This window comes from Ovis aries, chromosome 3 (genome assembly GCF_016772045.2).
Source record: "Ovis aries strain OAR_USU_Benz2616 breed Rambouillet chromosome 3, ARS-UI_Ramb_v3.0, whole genome shotgun sequence".
In the NCBI taxonomy this organism is placed as follows: domain Eukaryota; kingdom Metazoa; phylum Chordata; class Mammalia; order Artiodactyla; family Bovidae; genus Ovis; species Ovis aries.
Window position 1 is genome coordinate 207,696,300 of NC_056056.1, and position 20,616 is coordinate 207,716,915.

A 20,616-nucleotide genomic window follows, 5' to 3' on the forward strand; every position below is an offset into this window, starting at 1 on the left:
CATCTCTAGACGTGAGAGCCGGGTTATAGAAGAAGCTAAAAAGAGTTGATTCTTTTGAATTGTGGTTCTTGGATGCCACAGTTGCATTGAGAGTCCTTTGGGCAGCAAGGAGATCAAACCAACCAATCCTAAAGGAAATCAACCCTGAATATTCATTTCAAGGACTGATGCTGAAGCTGAAGCTCCAATACTTTGGCCACCTGCTGAGAAGAGCTGATTGATTGGAAAAGACCCTGATGCTGGGAAATATTGAAGGCAAAAGAAGAAGGAGGGCCACAGAGGATAAGATAGATAGCATCACTAGTTCAGTGGACATGAATTTGAGCAAACTTTGGGAGTTAGTGAAGGACAGAGGAGCCTGGCATGCTGCAGTCCATGGGGTTGCGGAGTCAGACACAACCTAGCAACTGAACATATGTTGATGCAGTGAACACTGGGTTTTCAAAGTAGTGTTTTTGTTTCCTTCAGATAAATACTCCGAAGTGAAATTCCTAAATCATATGGCAGTTCTATTTTTAATTTTTGATGCACCTCAATATTGTTTCCATAGGGGCTGCATCAACTTACATTCCCTCTAACTGTGCAAAAGCTTTCCTGTCTCTTCACATTCTCCTCAACTCCTGTTATTTCTTCTTTTGGATAAAAGCCTTTCTAGAGGATATGAGGTGATATCTCATTGTGGTTTTGATTTGTATTTTCTGATGATTAATAGTGTTGAGCACGTTTTCCTGTACCTATTGGCAAGTTGTGTGTATTCTTTAAAACAAAATGTCTGTTCAGGTTCTCTTCCCATTAAAAAAAAAATCAGATTGTTTGTTTTTTTGCTACTGAGTTGTATGAGTTCTTTCTGTATTTTGGATAATAATCCTTACCAGAATATAATGTACAAATATTTTCTCCAATTCCTTAGGTTGCTTTTTCACTTTGTTGATGGTTTCCTTAATTGGGCAGAAGCTTTTTAGCCTTATGTCATCACAACTACTTGTTTTTACTTTTGTTCCCTTTGCTTTTGGTGTCAAATCAAAAAAATCATCACAAAGACTGGTGTCAAGGATTTTATTTTCTGTTTTCCTGTAGAAATTTTATGGCTTCAGGACTTGTGATCAAGTCTTTAATCTATTTTGAGTTAATTTTTGTGAAGGGTGTAAGATCGTGGTCCAGTTTCATGTTTTGCATGTGGCTGTTCAGTTTTCCCAATGCCGTTTACTGAAAAAACTGTCCTTTTCCCACTGTATATTCTTGGCTTCTTCGTCAAAAATTAATTCACCATAGAAATGGTGGGTTTATTTATGGACTCTCTATTCTGTTCCATTGATCTCTGTGTTCATTTTTATACCAATGACATACTGTTTTGATTAATATAGCTTTGTAATATAGTTTGAAATCAGGAAGCATGACACCTCTAACTTGGTTATTCATTCTCAAGATTGCTTTAGTATTGAGCATCTTTTGTGATTCCATGCAAATTTTAGGGTTGTTTCTTCTATATCTGAGAACATTTCCATTGGAATTTTGGTAAGGATTGCAGTGAATCTGTAGAATGCTTTGGGTAGTATGGGCATGTTAATAATATTAGATCTTCCAATCCATGAGCACAGAATATCTTTCCATTTATTTGAGTCATCTTCAGTATCTTTCATCAATGTGTTTATAGTTTTCAGTGTACAGATCTTTCACCTCCTTGGTTAAATTTATTCCTAGATATTTTATTTATTTTCATGCCAGTGTAAATAGAATTGTTTTCTCAGTTTCTCTTATAGCAGTTTGTTGTTAGTGTAAAGAAATGCATATGATTTTTGTGTACAGATATTTCATTCTACAACTTTACTGAGTGTATTCATTCTCATATTTTTGCTGACATCTTTAGTGTTTTCTACATATAATATCATGTAAGGGGGTTTCTTTCCTCATGACTCTGATGGTAGAGAATCTGTCTGCAATGCAAGAGACCCAGGTTCAGTCCCTGGGTCAAGAAGATCCCCTGGAGGAAGGAATGGCAACCCACTCCAGTATTCTTGTCTGGAGAATCCCAATGGACAGAGGAGCCTGGCAGGCTGCAGTCCTTGGGGTTGTAAAGAGTCAGACACGACTGAGTGACTAACACTTTCATTTTTCAATCTGCAGATAGTGTCAATTTTGCCTCTTCCTTTCAGATTTGGATATCTTGATTTTTTTTTTTTTTTTTTACTGCCTGATGGATCTGGATAGGACCACCAAAACTAAGTTGAATAAAAGTGAGAGTAGACATTTTTGTCTTGTGTCTAATTTCAGAGGAAAAGCTTTCGGTTTTTTACAGTCAAGTATGATGTTAGCTGTGTACTTTTCCTATGGCCTTAATTATGCTGAGATGCAATCCTTCTATACCTACTTTGTAAAAGAGTTTTTACTGTAAGTGGATGTTGAATTTGTCAAACACTTTTTCTGCATCCTTTGAGGATATGATTTTTACCTTCATTGGATTTATTTGGTGTATCACATTGATTAATTTGAACTATCCTTGTATCCTTGGAACAAATATCACTTGATCATCATGTATGATTCTTTTAGTGTATTGTCAAATTCATTTTTGTAATGTTTTGTGGACAATTTTTGCACCTGTATTTATCAGAGTATTAGCCCATAATTTTCTTTTCTCATGGTGTCCTTATCTGGCTTTGGTATCAGACTAATGTTGGCTTCAGAAAATGAATTTGGAAGTGTTCTTTTCTTCTGTTTTTGGAAGAATCTGAGAAGGCTCCCCCACTAAATACTGTTACATTGGGAACTGAGATTTCAGCAATAAATTTTGAATGAAATAAATAAATGTTGGTGAGGGTGACAAATAGTTAAACCATAGCACCTTATTCCTTCAACATTTCTCTCTCTGTTTGTCTTTCTTCTTCCCTCCCCCTCCACACACACACACACACACACACACACACACCCCATTCAGGTACACCTTGAATGGTATGCTGGATGTTGCCTGAAACCCACAGCTAAGAGAATGTGGGATCAGATACTTCAAAAGCAGAGGCTCATTCCCTTCCTTGCCTCTCTTTGCTCATCTCTTTGTCTTTTTCATTTGAAGGCTAAAGAAGCATTAAACTATGAAACCTTTTATTGATGATGTTTTTCCTACAATTAAACTCTGTGAATTGAGAGGTGGTAAAGTCTTTGACCATGAAAATGAGCAACCTGCTCACAGAGGTCCTGCCATCATTTTCTCAGAGGTTCTCTGCATAGAGTGGGTAGGAGTTTTGATAGGATGATCTGGAAAGAATATATAAATATTGATACTTTATGACAGGTACTATTTACCCTTCTGGTTTTTTGAATTTATATTTATTTCTGTCAGCTTCAACTCTTTTATGTATATTTTCAGTCTTTTGTTTATTATTTCTGCATCTTCTCAACACATATTTTTCTCACTAGGCTTTTTTTCACTATTGCAAAAATTTCTGGCTTACTCAATGTGTACATATATGTGCCCATATATCTTCTCAGAATTCTACTAAGTCTTTCCTGTATATTTCCTTTTAAAGAGATTCCTAACCAACACTGTGGGCTTTTCTGGTGGCTCAGACAGCAAAGAAACTGCCTGCAGTGCGGGAGACCTGGGCTTGATCCCTGGGTAGGGAAGATCCAGTAGAGAAGTGAATAGCAATCCACTCCAGTATGTTTTTCTGGAAAATCCTATGGACAGAGGACCCTGGTGGGCTGCAGTCCATAGGGTCACAAAGAGCTGGACATGACTGAGCGACTAACACACACACACACATGACCAACACTACATTGTGGGGCAATTATCTCCCAATTAAAAATAAATTTAGAAAAGAGGGTTTCCTTTCACAACAGTAGTCTTCACTTGCCCACTTGTCACACTGAATAATAGGTGAGAGTAGTTTATAATCTATCCAATAATTTTCTATTAAAATTATGTACATGAGATTTTGAATATAAATTGACTGTGCTTCTGGCCTGATTAATTTTAATATGAACTATTATCATAGACTGTTACCATTAATTTATATTTGGTTTACTATTTCACTGATTAGTATGAATTTAAAAAAAGAAATTTTATTTCACTGAATTTTATTTATTTATTCATAATAAATATTTATCAAGCCCCTATCTAAGTATTTAGAAATGGTTTTCCATAGATATTGTTGAATGAGTGCATACAATGTGCAGGCACTGTCCTAATAGCAGAAACAAGGCGCATATAAGATACACAAGGTCCTTCTTCTAATGGACCTTTCTCTCAGAGGAGTGTGTGTACATTCGTAGATGTCCATGTTTATATCTGCTGTGGGGTGTGAAGACTGATAAACAAGTAAATATTTAAGGTAATTTCAGCTGGTGATCAGATGCAGTGAATGTTTCAGCCCAGGAGATAATGAGCCTGTATTTTCACATGTCACTTGCACTGAGCCATGCTCCTGCTGCTAAGTTGCTTCAGTTGTGTCCGACTCTGTGCGACCCCATAGACAGCAGCACACTAGGCTCCTCTGTCTCTGGGATTCTCCAGGTAAGAACACTGGAGTGGGTTGCCATTTCGTTCTCCAATGCATGAAAGTGAAAAGCGAAAGTGAAGTCGCTCAGTGTGCCCGACTCTTAGCGACCCCATGGACTACCTACCAGGCTCCTCCGTCCATGGGATTTTCCAGGCAAGAGTACCACAGTGGGGTACCATGGACCTTAGATAATCTTATGTGGGGACAGGAACACCCTCAGGTGTTCCTGATCCACTGTTTCCCTGTTGTTTGTGAGAGGGTAACAGGCAGGAAGGCCAGGGGTCTGCAAATGGAGGAAATAGCCTGCAAGTGTCAGACATTTTTATCTCTCTTAAGTGGCAGGAGGAAACAAAGTAGCGATATTTTTTCCTTCTCTATACAAATTTAAAAGGAGGTTTCTCTTAAAATTCTGTGTTGTCATAATGCCACCTGGTTTCACCTGAAGTTACCCAATGCCTTTTTCTTATGGAAATGTTTATCTTAGGCTATGCTACTGTACTATGCATACACCCCAAACTCTGTCTTCAAGTCGGTTCCGCCTTTTGGGCTCAGAACCTACTTGATAAACCAGTACGTTATACTCCGATATTGTTCCTCTAATCTATGTAAATGAAACTATTTGTGTGGTGATCTGCCCTTCTTCAAGATTCAAGTTAATCATTTTATGGCCCAAGATGAACCATTTGGGGCCAAGATTATCCCAAAATACATCCTATGGGTGAGGGGCCTGGTGCCATTCTAAGTTTTGAGACATTCTTTTCTTTCATTAACAGACTGCTGGTGACTATATGACATCCAGCTGAAGACTAGCAGGGGGGCACTCTTTCTGTCCCCTTCTGATGCCTATGTCAGAAGCTTTCTCTATCTCCTTTATACTTTAATAAAACTTTGTTACACAGAAGCTCTGAGCGATCAAGCCTCATCTTTGGCCCCAGACTGAATTCTTCTCCTCTGGGGGCCAAGAATCCCGGCGTGGTAATTCAACAACAACCTTTCATTTGCAGGAAGAAGACCCAAGAGCTGTCCAACTGCTGCCCCCTGCACAGGTACATCAGCCCCGCCCCATCCCCTGTGTCTCCCAGGGGCTCCTTCCTCCCACCAGGGCAGTCACAGGAGGGGCTGCTGCCTTTTCAGACAGGGAGAAGCTCCGGCTCAGGGGAGGAGACATCGAGTGCTCAGGGCGGGTGGAGGTCTGGCACAGCGGCTCCTGGGGCACCGTGTGCGATGACTCCTGGAGCCTGGCAGAGGCCGAGGTGGTGTGTCAGCAGCTGGGCTGTGGCCAGGCCCTGGAAGCCATGCGGGCCTCGACATTCGGCCCTGGAAATGGGAGCATCTGGCTGGATGAGGTGCGGTGCGCGGGCTGGGAGTCCTCCCTGTGGGACTGTGCTGTGGAGCCCTGGGGGCAGAGCGACTGCAAACATGAGGAGGATGCTGGTGTGAGGTGCTCTGGTGAGTGAGGGGCTCGGGGTCCATGTAGGTGAGCTGAGGCAGTGTGGGGGCAGTGGGCTGGGCTGGGCATGATGAGGAGATTGTGTTCAGACATCCCGGGTGCTGGGGCTCTGATCTAGGATGGGGGAGCTGGGAGGACTGGACACTGATGTTGTGGAGACTGAGGGGTGATTTCAGGTTCAGAAAGGGAAAGATTTGCCTGCGTTCTTGCCAATTCTTCTTCCCCACACTACTGCTTTTCTCTTTAGGTGTAAGGACAACATTGCCCACGACAACAGCAGGTACTGTGGTACATCCATGGGCAGGGGAGAATACTCAAATACTGGGGACCTGTCCTACGGGCTCTCTGACAGCTCAGAAGAGGAAGGAGTCTGAGGAGCCGTGGCTGCTGGGGAGCAGCCAGGGCATTACACTGGGGCAATCACCTGCCTTGATGTCCAGGGTCAAATGTTCTCATGCCCGGGGCCAACGACGTCTGCTTCCCATGTTGGAGAATCTAAGGAACTCCCATCTGCCCTTGAATGTTGCTCGTCATCAGTGAGGTGCAGGTCCCTGGATGTTTGATGCTCTGTCTCCTGAAGCCCAAGGAGAGGGGATGAGCTGGGTCCTCAGAGGCCGTCTCGGCAGGGCAGCTCCCTGACAATCCCCATCTCTGCCTCGGGGCCCCACTGGCCAGAGTGGAGTTGACTTGTCTCAGGACGAGACCTGAGGGAGCCCTGACACTGTCTGAGGCTGAGACGCCATTGTCCAGAGCTCCTGAAAATGCTGACACAGGAGATTTCTCTGCACCCAAGACTATCTCCAGCCCTTTTTCCTGTCTCCTCAGGGACCAGAACAACCTCAAATTCTCTCCCTGGCATCTTCTCCCTGCCTGGGGTCCTCTGCCTCATCCTGGGAGCCCTTCTCTTCCTGGTCCTCGTCATCCTGGCGACTCAGCTGCTCAGATGGAGATCAGAGCGCAGAGGTGGGCTGCAGGGGGACCTGGGGACCAGGGAGAGTGTGTGTAGACAGGAGATGGGGCAGGTGCGAGGAGGGGAACCTGGGCCAGGTACTGTTCTGAGTTGCAGACTCCATGTGCTCCGTGCTGAGCTCTAAGCACTGAGTAGACAGAAGTTCTTAGGACTGGAGTGTGAACTCTCATGAGTCATGGCCTGTCCTGTGAGAACAGAGTTGGCGCTGAGCTGTAATCAGGGTCAGACGAGGGGAGAATGTGCTGACATGGTGCACGGGGTAGGAGACGATGCTGAGGTCCTGGCAGCCCCCGTGTGAGCATCAGGGAGATGACAGTGGGCTGGCTGGATTGGGGTGTCTGGGGAAGCTTCTCTGACCTGCTGGGTGATCTCTCAGCCTTATCTAGCTATGAAGATGCTCTTGCTGAAGCTGTGTATGAGGAGCTCGATTACGTTCTGACACAGAAGGAAGGTCTGGGCAGCCCAGGTGAGTGTCTCTGTCTGCCGTCCTGGGATCTCTGGTTGTCACCACCCCCTGGCTGTGCACATCTTCTCAGCACCTGCAGACCCCATGTGTGCCCCAGGCTCACAGAGACGGCTCCTCCAGAGAGGAAGAATGGCTCTCAGAGCCCCGTGATCTCCCAGCCTCTGTCTACACTGCAGGAGCCAGGCCTGCCCCTTCTCAGCCTTAACACAGGTCCCGTGGGTGTGGGGAGGGTCATTCTGTGTGTTGTGTGATGTTTGTCTCCACATGAGGCTTCCCGTCAGATTTCTCACTGACTAAACTGCCGTATTACACCAGAGATGGTGAGGACAACATTGACTCCAGATCCGCTCCAGGAAATAGAGGTGGACCTGCCTCGGCTGGGCTTTGGGGAGGAGAGTTTCCCTCAGAGGAGGTTTAAGGGGAATAGTTTTCCTTTGAGGGACCAGAAGCATCCCTTGTGTCCAGATGGGGTTCGTCCTTCTCCTTCTCTGGCTGTTCGGTGATGTCTCACGTCGGGGCTGGTCTCTCTGTGTCCAGAATCACCACAGGCACAGAATTTTTTTTAAAAAATAACATCTGTAAAGCGCAATTTGTCAAAGTCCTTTAGCAATGCTCAAGGGTGGAAGAGTTGCTTTGAGATATGCAGTTTCCATCAGAAAATATTAATTATGTAAAATCATGTTTCGGCCTATGGACACATCAAAATGAAACATGGTCTTAGAGAAAAAAGTCTTTTGAAACAAGGAGTGACTGGTGCCTCTATTGAGAAACTCAGAAACTCTGGGTCAGAAGGTATCTTAGGTATTCCCCAGAACAACCCACTTACTGCAGTTTCATACACTCCCTTGTCTGCTCTTGGAACCCCCAGATCAGAGGACTGATGTCCCTGCTGAAAATTATGATGATGCTGAAGAAGTACCAGTGCCTGGAACTCCTCCTGCCTCTCAGGGGAGCGAGGAGGAAGTGCCCCCAGAGAAAGGCAATGGGGTGAGGTCCTCTCAGACCGGTGAGTGGGGTCAGTTGATCTCCTGCAATCTTTCTATCTGGAAAGAGTGAATTTGCGTTCCTCAATGCCCAGCCTCCCTAGAGATTCAAAATATAGCTAATCTCATACATTTGGTAGCATCATCTTGACCATATGCCATATTTACTGCTTTCAGACTCCTTCTGAGGAGTGAGGAATCACTCTGCCTTTGGCATTTACGTCTCCATAATGTGACATAAACTTATCACTTTATATGTGATATACTTGCATGAAGATTTTTTAGCTTAGGGAATTTCCTGGTGGTCCAGAGGTTAGGATTCTGCACTTTTGCTGCTTGGGCCTAGGTTCAACCCTGGTCAAGGAACTAAGATCCTGCAAGCATTGTGTCATGGCTGAAAGAGAAACTTATCGATTAATTGAGCATATTTAAAAGAAAGCGAAGTGCTGAAGAGTTGATGCTTTTGAACTGTAGTGTTGGAGCAGACTCTTCAGAGACCCTTGGATGGCAAGGAAATCAGTCTTGGATAGTCATGGTAGGACTGAGCTGAAATAGAAGCTCCAATACCTTGGCCAACTGGTGTGAAGAACTGACTCCTTAGAAAAGATCCTGATGCTGGGAAAGATTGAAGGCAGGAGGAGAAGGAGATGACAGAGGATGAGATGGCTGGATGGCATCACTGACTCAATGGATATGAGTTTGAGGAAGCTCTAGGAGTTGGTGATAGACAGGGAAGCCTGGTGTGCTGCAGTCCATGGAGTCACAGAGAGTCAGGCATGACTGAGTGACTGAACTGAACCAAATTCAAAGTGGAAGAAGTGTTTTAATAATATCTTTGCACTGTCGCATACATGAAGGCAAACCATTCAATATCACAGTAATCCAGGTCTACACCAAACCAGTAATGCTGAAGAAGCTGAAGTTGCCGTTCTATGAAGACCTACATGACCTTTTAGAACTATCACCTAAAAAAGATGTCCTTTTCATTATAAGGCACTGGAATGCAAAAGTAGGAAGTCAAGAGATACCTGGAGTAACAGCCAAATTTGGTCATGGGGTACAAAATGAGTCAAGGCAAAGGCTTATAGTGTTTTGCCAAGAGAACGCACTGGTCATAACAAACACCCTCTTCCAAGAACACAAGAGAGGACTCTACATGTGGACATGATCAGATGGTCAGTACTGAAATCATATTGATTATATTCTTTACATCCGAAGATGGAGATGCTCTATACAGTCAGCAAAAACAAGACCGGGAGCTGACTGTGGCTCAGATCATGAACTCCTTATTGCCAAATTCAGACTTAAATTGAAGAAAGTAGAGAAACCCACTAAACCATTCAGGTATGACCTAAATCAAATTCCTTATGATTATACAGTAGAAGTGACAAGTAGATTCAGGGCATTAGGTCTGATGGGGAGAGTGCCTGATGAATTATGGACAGAGGTACGTGACATTGTACAAGAGGCAGGGATCAATACCATCGCCAAGAAAAAGAAATGCAAAATGGCAAAATGGCCTCCTCAGAGGCCTTCTCAGACATGAGGAGGCCTTACAAATAGCTGAGAAAAGAGGAGAAGTGAAACCAAAGGAGAAAAGGAAAGATATATCCATTTGAATATAGAGTTCCAAAGAATAGGAAGGAGAGATAAGAAAGCCTTCCTCACTGATCAATGCAAAGAAACAGAGGGAAACAATGGAATGGGAAAGACTAGAGATCTCATCAAGAAAGCTAAAGATACCAAGGGAATATTACAGGCAAAGATGGGTAAAATAAAGGACAGAAATACTATGGACCTAACAGAAGCAGAAGATATTAAGAGGAGGTGGCAAGAATACATAGAAGAACTATACAAAAAAATCTTCATGACCCAGATAATCATGAAGGTGTGATCACTAACGTAGAGCCAGATATCCTGGAATGTGAAGTCAAGTGGGCCTTAGGAAACATCACTATGAACAAAGCTAGTGGAGGTGATGGAATACCAGTTGAGTTCTTTCAAATCCTAAAAGATGATGCTGTGAATGTGCTGCATTCAATATGCCAGCACATTTGGAAAACTTAGCAGTGGACATGGGACTGGAAAAGGTCAGTTTTCATTCCAATCCCAAAGAAAGGCAATGCCAAAGAATGCTCAGACTACCGCACAATTGCACTCATCTCACAAGCTAGCAAGGTAATGCTCAAAATTCTCCAAGCCAGGCTTCAGCAATATGTGAACCTGATGTTCAAGCTGGCTTTAGAAAAGGCAGAGGAACCAGAGATCAAATTGCCAACATCTGCTGGATCATCAAAAAACCAGAGAGTTCCAGAGAAACACCTATTTCTGCTTTATTAACTATGCCAAAGCCTTTGACTGTGTGTATCACAATAAACTGATATTTCAGTAGCTGCGAGAAGACACTCACTGCCTAGAAAAGAGTATTTCTCCATCTGAGGGCCTGTGTAGTTTCTGGGGAGGAGATATCTGTGGCTGCACCTGTGATACTATTTGTGGACATTTGGGAACAGGAGTCAAGTCAACGAAGAGCAGACTTGGGTTGTGAGTGAGGAATTCAGATTTTTCCTGTTTCCAGTCTCCCTCTTATTGTGAATTTGCATCTATCGCCTGTGAAAGGAGAACAATTTAGATTCCTTTTTATGATTCTTACCATTTCTGGGCATCTCGTTGGTATTGTGTTGCCTGGAAGCAGGTCTCCCAGAGCTCCTGAGCACAGGTCTCCTGTGATGCAGGATTTCCACATGTACTGAGGCCCAGGAGACCACATGAACTGGATCTGGGAGGACAGCTGGGATCTACCCTCACTGGGACTCATGTGAAATAGCCTGATCCTCCCTCCCCACACCTGGGTCCCAGGGATGCTTTGTCATAAGCACTTGCTTGACTACCTTCCACCAGGGGATTCTGTCCCATCCTCGTGTCTCAGTTCTAATCAAACTTCTCTTTTCTATTTCAGGCTCTTGTCTGAACTTCTCCAGAGAGGCTGCTGATCCTGGGGAAGGAGAAGAGAGCCTCTGGCTGCTCCAGGGGAAGAAAGGGGACGCTGGGTACGATGATGTTGAACTCAGTGCCCTGGGAACATCCCCAGTGACTTTCTTGTGATGCTGTATTAAATATGAGATGAAGCCTCAGATATTCTAATTGCCTGTATTTCAATAGAGTAGTGGTGACCTGTAATTGTGTCATATGAAAATTGCTCAAAATGAAATATTCTGAATAAATAAACTTTTTGCTGTGCTGTTAATTTAGCAAGTTCCATGTCAAATGCTTTTAGAGGATTGGCCCTCAAATGCCATCTTCCTCAAAGGAAATGCAAGATGAGTGAACTGACTTGCTTTCTCACCTGTCTTAGAGGCTAATGAGGGCATGCTCACAAGTGCTTCAGGTCACCCTTATTTAGAAAAGTATGTAAACTTTGTCTACATTCACACACCCCTTCCTAACAAGATGAACTCATGGGAAAAATTAAAAAACAGTTCTAAACATCTCTGGGTTTGTAGCTTGTTCTTGAACACCAGATTGGATGTGAGCTTCAAAGTGGAAGGTTGGCTGGTGGGAAAGAATGGATACAGCTTTCCTTATCCTGCGTCAATATTCACAGGCCAATTAAAAATCTAACTGTACGTAGCTACCTCTTCCTTTTTCATCTCTCATTTATTCCTTTAGTGGATACAGACACCTCTTTGCTCATCTCCCATGTCTTTTTGATTATCCAAACCTTCTAAATCCATTCTTTCTTCTCCATCTCTTCCTACTATTTTTTCAGGATGCTGCTATTTCTTGTCTCTCCAAGGATCACTCCTTCTAAGAGAATTATATCAGTTCATATACATCTTCAAGTTGATGGATAACAAATTGGTGCTCACCCACACCCTGTATTCAGGTGGGACAAGAGGGCAAGAAAGTGGAGACCTAGGCAGAGGGGATCCAGAGGAATGGATGTAGATAGAAAAATCAGGAACATTTGGCTATTTATGTTTCAGAGATATGCATGGAGGCATCTGACATGACTGATCTCTTAGAGGAAGAATTTCAGACCAAGGGGCTTCTTTGAAAACATCTATTTTTTCAGATGTTTCAAGAGTGTTTCAAGGTTGTTTCAAGATTGCTTTAATCTGGTTACTACTGAAAATGTAATTGTGATCCTGCTGTGACTCCTCAGGGTAGAGAGAGCTGTCATGAAGACGTGGCAAAGTAAAGATTACGTTTACACAGCACTACCCCCGCAAACCCCCTGCACCCCCACCCCCCCGCCAATTCCATTGTGGACATGTGGGGAAGCTGCTGAACTAATATAAAACCTGAGAGTGCTGGCCTGGTTGTGAGCTGGACCCACCCAGTTGCTTGGTTGATGACTCTGGACGGTTTCTAGGGCTCCAACCTCCACTCATGCTTGCACTCTTCATAGTTCTAGGCTGTGCTTGGGGATGGTAAGATGCCCAGGGCTTCTTCCAGGGCAGCTCACATGGCTGTTCACTGGAAGTGATGAAATAGATGACATATGATGAAATAAGGCACACATGCAAGAAGCTCAGTGAACTCCAAGAAAACACAGATAAACGATTATATTCAGGAAGACAACATATGAAAATAAGATTTAAAAAATTATCATCATCATTATTATTGTTTTTATTTTTGGTTGCACTGAGTCTTTGTTGCTGCAGATGGGCTTTCTCTAAATGCAGCAAGCGTGTTTCTCTATGTGAGGGCTTCTCTTATTGTGAACAGGTGCTAGGCACCCAGACTTCAAGGGTTGCAGCATCACCTCCTATTTGTGATTTGTGGGTTCTAGAGCTCAAGCTCAGTAATTGTTGAGCTAGGGTGTTACTTCACAGAATAAATTCATATTTTTTTAACAGAGATAGAAATCATGAAAAAGGAAGTAAACAGGGAGTTTGCTGAAGGTTTTGTGGTTAGGATTCGATGCACTTGTTGCTGTGGTCTGGATTCAATGCCAGTCGGGGAAGTGAAATCCCTCAAGCTTTGCAGTGAGGCAAAGAGAAAAACAGAAGGAACAAAACAGAAAAATGAACCAAACAGAAATTTAGATGCTTAAGATTCAGTTCAGGTCAGTGGTTCAGTCGTGTCTGACTCTGCGACCCCATGGACCTCAGCACGCCAGGCTTCTCTGTCCATCACCAACTCCTAGAGCTTGCCCAAACTCATGTCCATTGAGTCGGTGATGCCATCATCCAGCTGTTTCATCCCTGGTCGTCCCCTTCTCCTCCTGCCCTCAATCTTTCATAGCATTAGGGGCTTTCCTATTGAGTCAGTTCTTCACATTTGGTTGTCAAAATATTGGAGTTTCAGCTTCAGCATCAGTCCTTCCAGTGTATACTCTGGACTGACTTCCTTTTGGGTGGACTGGTTGGATCAGTTGCTTAAGGCTACAATGAATGACATGCAACAAAATGAAAAATGCTGCCTAGAGCATCAACAACAGCAGAAGACCCTGTAACTCAGAAGGCAGGACCACTGAGATTACCCAGCCAGGGGCCAAAGGAAAAGAGGAATGACCAAGTGTGGAAGAACCTGTGTGAACTGTGGGGCAACATCCACAGAACAACCTGCACAGTATTGGAGTCCGGGAAGGAGAAGAGAGGGAGAAAGGGACAGAGATTGCACTTCAAGAAATAATACCAGAAAAGTCCCAAATCTGATGAGATTTAGACATCCAAGTTCATGTAGCTAATAGGTCACTCCTCAGAGTTCATTCAAAATGATCATCCCCAAGATACATTACTTGTAATCAAGACAAAGAGAGAATTCTATAAGCAGCAAGAGAAGAGTAAATGCTCACAAAAGAGAATTTCCTTAAAAATATCAGTGGACTTCTGAGTAGAAACCTGACAGTCCAGGAGAGAAAGGATGATATATTCAATCTTATGGAAAAAAAAAAAACAACAAACAAACCTACCAACCAAGAATAATTTTCTCAGGAAGGTTGTTTTTCATAAATGAAGACGATATAGACTTTCCCGATATAAAGTCAAATCATGAATATCCTATTGAGGAAAATAACATTTGACGGAATTCATCAACATTAGGCTTGTCTTACAAGATTGCTGAGGGCAATTCTTCAAACTAAATGAAGGATGCTGATTTGTATATGAAAGAAGTAGAAATATGCAACAGACTTGTAAATGTAAATACTGAACCCAGTTCAGCACACTCTAACGCTGAAATATGGTAGTGTGCTAACCGGTTAGCTTTAGTCTAAAGAAAGTATTAAAATAGCTATAGAGAAAAATATTTTGTTAGTGGATATACAATATAGAGAGAGGTAAATTGACATCAAAAACAAAATGCGTAGAAGGGGATAAAACGGTAGAGCTTTTGCATGTCATTGGAATTAACTTGTTATCAGTGTAGTATATACTGTTGTCCCTCTAAGATGTTTTATGTGAGCCATGTGGCAACAAAAATGTAAAAGCCTACAGTAGATTCACAGAAAGTAACAAGAAGGGACTTAAAGTGCAACATTATCCAAAATCATCAGTTCACAGTTCTAACTGTTGTGCAGAACAGTTGAGTTGTCCTGGTCTCCACATCATCTTTCAAGATCAGCCTAAGAGGACTCTCCTTCAAAAAGTGAAAGACTAATTAAGCTGTCTGTTGTTTTAAGCCAAAGAAATCTTTTGGCCCCTCATCTCCTTCCTTATGTAATATCGATGGTGCAGCTGTACTTTTTTAATCGCAAATTTTCTTCCTGTGATATTGCTGTGTGATTTTAATGAAAAAACTGCCAATGATAAACCATATGAATATCCTGTCTCCTCAGTTGGGTTTGATTAAGACTTATTAAGAAGCCACATGTAGGTACTTTGTGGTTTCTCTTGTGTATCCTCAGAGATAGAGATTTGCAGTGTTCGTTGTGACATATTTGTTGGTGGTAAGCTGCTTGTTTGTGAAAATCAAATCTTGCCTTGCTAATTGCAAGAAACATATGCCTTCAAAACAAAAAAATTAGCTAAATGATGTTCTCAGAAACATTTCTTTATATTTAAGACAATTTCTCTTCAACATTTAGTACAGTGCCACTCAGCCATTCAATAAATATTAGCTGAGCATCTGTTAAGTTATAGAGAGGGGAAATACAGAGCTTATACACAGGCACAGGCCTCACTCCAATCCTGGGCCCTGGCAAGGCCTCAGACAATGCCTGCAGACTGCAGGCACCTTGGTTAGCATGCCCAGATTGGGAAGCATTCGGTGACAAGGAAAAGAGATCTGTTCACAGAGTCTTTGATGTTAAAGGAGGAACACATTTTGCTGTATTTCCAGTGTTCTTAGGCTGGTCTGTGGGCAGGATTCAGCTGCACCAAAGCTCCACATGCAACAGAGCCTCAGTTCATAGACTTTGAGTCTGAGCAATCACTCAGGCTTTGAACTCTGAGTGCCACCCCAGAGGCACTAACCTTAGGTCTCAGTGGTTTAAGAATCACCACCCACAAAAGCTCAATAGCTCTGCAGTTGGTAGTTACATCAGCTTTGAGCAGAGGTGGGTTAATCATGAAGTTAATGCAGTATGTGCTTCAGAGCCTCTCCTTGCACCAGCCCCTTCCAAATCCCAAGGGGGCCCTAGGGCTGTGGTTGAAACAGAGAGGACTCTATGATCCTTGCCCCTCACTGTGTCTTCTGCCTGCCTTTTGCCTGTGGAAAACTTTAGTCAAAGAATATGTTTAATTGGAGAAGCGAGAAGCGTGGAAACAAAGGAAAACATTCAAAGGAGACCTAATAATAATATTGTAGTCATTACGCACAGTAAGGACCTTTAGTTCTTTCTCAAGGGTTATGGATGATATTCTGAGCCATGTCCTGGGAGCTTCTTATAGATACAGAACACCAGGTGGAGCAGTGACTTCGTGATGACCACACTGCACCCAGGACTTGAGCATCCATCCACAGTCCTGAGAACTGACCACAAGACATAGGAACAAGTCCACCCCAGCACTAAAGATTAACTGTGGATGTTTTGGATGGCGTCACGGACTCAATGGGCCTGAGTTTGGGCGAGTTCCAAGAGTTGGTGATGGACAGGGAAGGCTGGTGTGCTGTAGTCCATGGGGCAGCAAAGAGTCAGACATGACTGACCGACTGAACTGAATTGAAAGTAACCAAGATGACACACGTCAGACCACTCATGACCAATGTGAAGATGACTGTACTATTTCTGCATGTAACCCCCTCCCACTTTGTCTATAAACTCTCACCACCTGCTTGTCATGGGGGGTGAACGTTGGCCTTTGAAAAGATGTCTGCCACTGCCCCTGCCAGTTGCCGGCATATGAAATAAAGCAAACTTTCTTTTCCACCAACCTGACCTGTTTACTGGCTTTTAAGCAGTGAGCAGCCAGACCCTACACACATACCTTTCGGTAACATGATCACAAAGAGATAGGCTTTGAATGTGCCATTTTCTTCAGTTGAGGGGATGAAAATTCAGCAAAATTATTTCTTACCCAAAGGTGAAGAAATTAATTAACTACCTAGAGCACTACATCCAGGAATCAGATTTGTTCAGGAAATCAAGAAGAAACTGAAGAGGTTTAGAAAGTACATGCTGCCTTTTCATTAGTACAGGATTGGTGGAAAGTAAAAATATGATGAGCTGACTAACTCGAGCAAAGGAGAGCTGTGTAAGGATGAAGGTCGAGATGCTAAGAGACACATTCGGGAAAGTGAGCCTGACTGTCAGCACAGAGTGATGAAAAGGGAACAGGAGATGCACCAGGGGCAGGCGCTTTTAAACAGGACTTAGATCTAGTTGTTGGTCAACCAGAAATGGTGACTGAGAACCAACCAGGCCAAGAGAAGATGCAAGCTGACCACCTGAGGGAGTATCTTGGGATGAAGACACAGAGGAAGAGGAGATCCAGGAAAGTACCTGATTCATGTGACAGCCTCTGTCTTTTTTTCAAGTCTTCCTTCCCCTTTGGATCTGTCAGAATAGACTCCGTTCTGCTACTGGAACAACTGACCCCCAAATCGCAGAAGCAACACACAAATGCATACACACACATCACCAACCTACACACGCACCGTGGTCAGCAAGGCAGCATCAGCTGGCATGTGCACCACTGGGAACACACAACTTCTGGGGCAGAAAAGAGAGACACTAGGGAGTCACACGGGGTTTTCATGTCTCCACTCGGAAGAGACACATGTGGCACCACCCACGTTTCATTGGCCAGAATGAGTCACTGGGAGCTAGAAAAACAGCTATTTAATGAGTATTATTGTCAATGCCACATCCTTGGTAGCAATGCTGTCAGTTTTTTTCTTGCCTTGGTGAAGTTTCTGAGCTACAGCTTTGTGCAGAAATTAAATGTGATTGGACCCTCCCCAGAGTGAGATTTGAAGAAGGCATTTTCTATCTGGTTCCTTGGTCTGGTGTGTCTCTGACTCCTTACTCCACTTCAGTCTGTACCGAGTGGGATTAGTCAGATTCGTGTCTCCCTATCCCTTTCCCGCTCAGTATCATTAACTCAGGGTGGTTTTCAGCATTTGTTCATGCATTCATTTCTTTATTTATCCACTATTTGTTAAGCTCTTTCTTTGTTTTTTTTTAAATATAAATTTATTTATTTTAATTGGAGGTTAATTACGTTACAATATTGTACTGGTTTTGCCATACATCAACATGTATCTGGTAACGATAATCCTGTTAAGATCTTTCTATGTCTTTACTTGACTTTAACGAGATATTGAAGAGTAAGACACAATACTTGCTCTCAAGAAGCCCCCACTTTAAAGACAGTGGACAAGATTTTATAGATTAAATAGGCACAGTGGTAATTTTGAGCTGGGGAAATTAGAGTGCATTTAAAAATGAGAAGATTTATGAGTTTTCTTTCTGTAGTGGGCTTAAAAATGTGCCCTCTAGAATTCATACATAAATGTAATATACTCTTTTTATCACTGATTTCATCTTGTCCACCAGCAAGGGATGTTTGTGTGGACTGAAAGTTCCATAAAGTTAACACAGACTCTTCTATTTAAAATTTGTCCCTCAACTTAGCTCGGGTTCATTGTAATAATTGTTTTGTCATTTCTAGTTCAAGCTCCCTGCTCTGACTGATTTTTCTCTATTTACGGAGGCACCTTCTTGTCTCTCCTCCCACAGATGGTGTCTGGGGTGGGAGGGCTTCTTCCTTTCCAGCAGCAGCAGGGAAGGGTCCTTGGTCAGCATGAGCTCCACTTAGAATCTGCTTGTCTTTGATTTATTATCTTTGATCTGCTCTTGTCTCTGGGTATCTGATGTTGCACTATGGAGGAATGAATGAGGCCAGTTCAGTGCCACACTCTTTGATGTTTCTGGTTATAGACTGTAAAGGGCTGAACAGAGGTGATGGGCTGGACATCACCAGCTCATAACCTTGCTTTCCTTCATGCCCTGGTGATGAAGTGGTCTTTGGTAAAGGAGTCTTTCCGAACCTTAGTCCCATCCATGCAAGGAACACAGATGGTGAGGCAGGTCTCCAATGCTTTGGTATAACAACTCCGCTAATAATTTTCCGTTAGAGTTGTATGCCTCTTTTTAATTAAAAATATTTAGTATTTTAGTCACTCTGATTGGTCCTGAGGAAATTTTCCTCAAGCAAGCAGGTTTAATTATTAACTTTCCTAGCAAAGAGATTACTGAACCTCTGAAACCACCATATTCTCATGGTGATTTGGGAATAATAATGCTACATGTTGTATTGCTTTACAATCCATAAGGACAAATAGCCTCAGTAAAAGAAGAAGATTTTTTCTGCTTTTTACTTCTGCACTTCTAATTCAAAAGGAAGCTGTTCACATTTTTTATAACAAAATTGCTTCCTGTTACAGTTGTGTGTGGTTTGAATTGAAAATGTGCCAAATGATAAATACATAAACATCCTGACCACTTGGCCATATCTGATTAAGACAGAACAGGAGGCTTCAAGGTCCTCACCTGTCAGTGTGCTGTGGTTTGTCTTCTTTATCTTCAGATAGAGAGAGAAATTTGCAGCGTTCATCCATGTTTAGAGCTGGCTCTCTCAGCACTGCTCTTGTACTGGGGCTTGGTTGTTTCTAGTTATTACAATTTTCTGCATTCATTGCAGAAAGGTGTTGGAGTGAACCACATATAGCTCATACCATTTAACAGTATTGAAATATCATTCAAACCAATGATGCAGCTTGCACTGTGCTGTTACATCCTCACAGCAAGTTAAATTATTTCTCAAAAGATTTCTTTTTAATTGAAATGATTTGTATAAAATACCTGGCTGACATTCATTCATTCAGGTACACAAAAGACATCATTTAGGATTTTTAATTAGCCAGGCATTGGGGATATGAAGGTGAATTAGATGCAAAATGTTTTTTTTTTTAAATTTTTAAAATTTATTTTATTTTTATTTTTCTACTTTACAACTTATGTACACCCATAGCGGATTTATGTTGAATTAGATGCAAAATGTTTTGCCAAGTACATTCGAGTTTATAAAGTAAAATGATTAAGTAAACAACTTAATTCACGAAAGCTCACCAATGGTAAGATTGAGGTTCTTGAGCAGTTGCATGGGGCACAGAGAGAAGGGGTGATGTGTAGAAGACTCATAACTCTGATTGGCACCAATCACCATCACAGCCTATAGCACCTGGGAGAGTTCCAAGAGCCACAGTCAAGGCTCCAGGTAACAGAATTGAATTCCTGTTCTAGAGTCCTGGGATTCCTGTGACGAGATAGTGGGAGATGCCCTAACTCTGCTTCTTTACTACTACTGTGTGTGTATGTGTGTGTGTTAGCCACTCACTAATGACTAACTCTTTGCCACTCCATGGACTGTAGCCCTTCCAGGCTCCTCTGTCCATGGGATTTCCCAGGCAAGAATACTGAAGTGGGTTGCCATTTCCTTCTCCAGAGGATCTTCCTGACCCAGGGATCGAACTCAGATCTCCTGCACTGCAGGCAGATTCTTTACCATGTGAGTCATCAGGAAGGCAAGTTAACAGTAGTACATAATACCACTACTATGTACTACTGTTATTGTCTGGAAAATTCCATGGACAGAGGAACCTGGTGGGCTACAGTCCATGGGGTCTCAAAGAGTCAGCCATGACTGAGCAAGTCAGCACCAGCACATGTATTACTGCTAACTAGTGTTGTAATATCACATGCTAACGCCAACTCACTTAATCCTCACCAAAACTCAGTCATCTAGGCATGATCACAGCCCTCCTTTTACTAATCAGAGAGTGTAAGGACCCTGTTCAAGGCC

General features: G+C 42.8%; 1 protein-coding gene and 1 long non-coding RNA gene across 2 annotated transcripts in view; one reads left to right on the top strand and one right to left on the bottom strand.

Moving 5' to 3' along the window:
* EM4C (EM4c protein) overlaps positions 1-11,609 on the top strand; it is a 53,450-nt gene extending 41,841 nt beyond the window's left edge. The window contains exons 14-20 of the mRNA XM_060413455.1: positions 5,498-5,539; positions 5,628-5,942; positions 6,191-6,223; positions 6,769-6,906; positions 7,290-7,379; positions 8,248-8,385; positions 11,322-11,609. Of these exons, the coding sequence (XP_060269438.1) occupies positions 5,498-5,539; positions 5,628-5,942; positions 6,191-6,223; positions 6,769-6,906; positions 7,290-7,379; positions 8,248-8,385; positions 11,322-11,467 (902 nt within the window). The 3' untranslated portion in view covers positions 11,468-11,609. The remainder of the gene's footprint in view (positions 1-5,497; positions 5,540-5,627; positions 5,943-6,190; positions 6,224-6,768; positions 6,907-7,289; positions 7,380-8,247; positions 8,386-11,321) is intronic.
* A 1,287-nt stretch (positions 11,610-12,896) lies between these two features.
* On the bottom strand, positions 12,897-17,478 carry LOC132659489 (uncharacterized). Its single transcript, XR_009600008.1, has 2 exons — positions 17,253-17,478; positions 12,897-13,752 (listed from the first exon to the last, which is right to left on the bottom strand). It is a non-coding gene; the product is annotated as an uncharacterized LOC132659489 (long non-coding RNA).
* Positions 17,479-20,616: the final 3,138 nt, after the last annotated feature.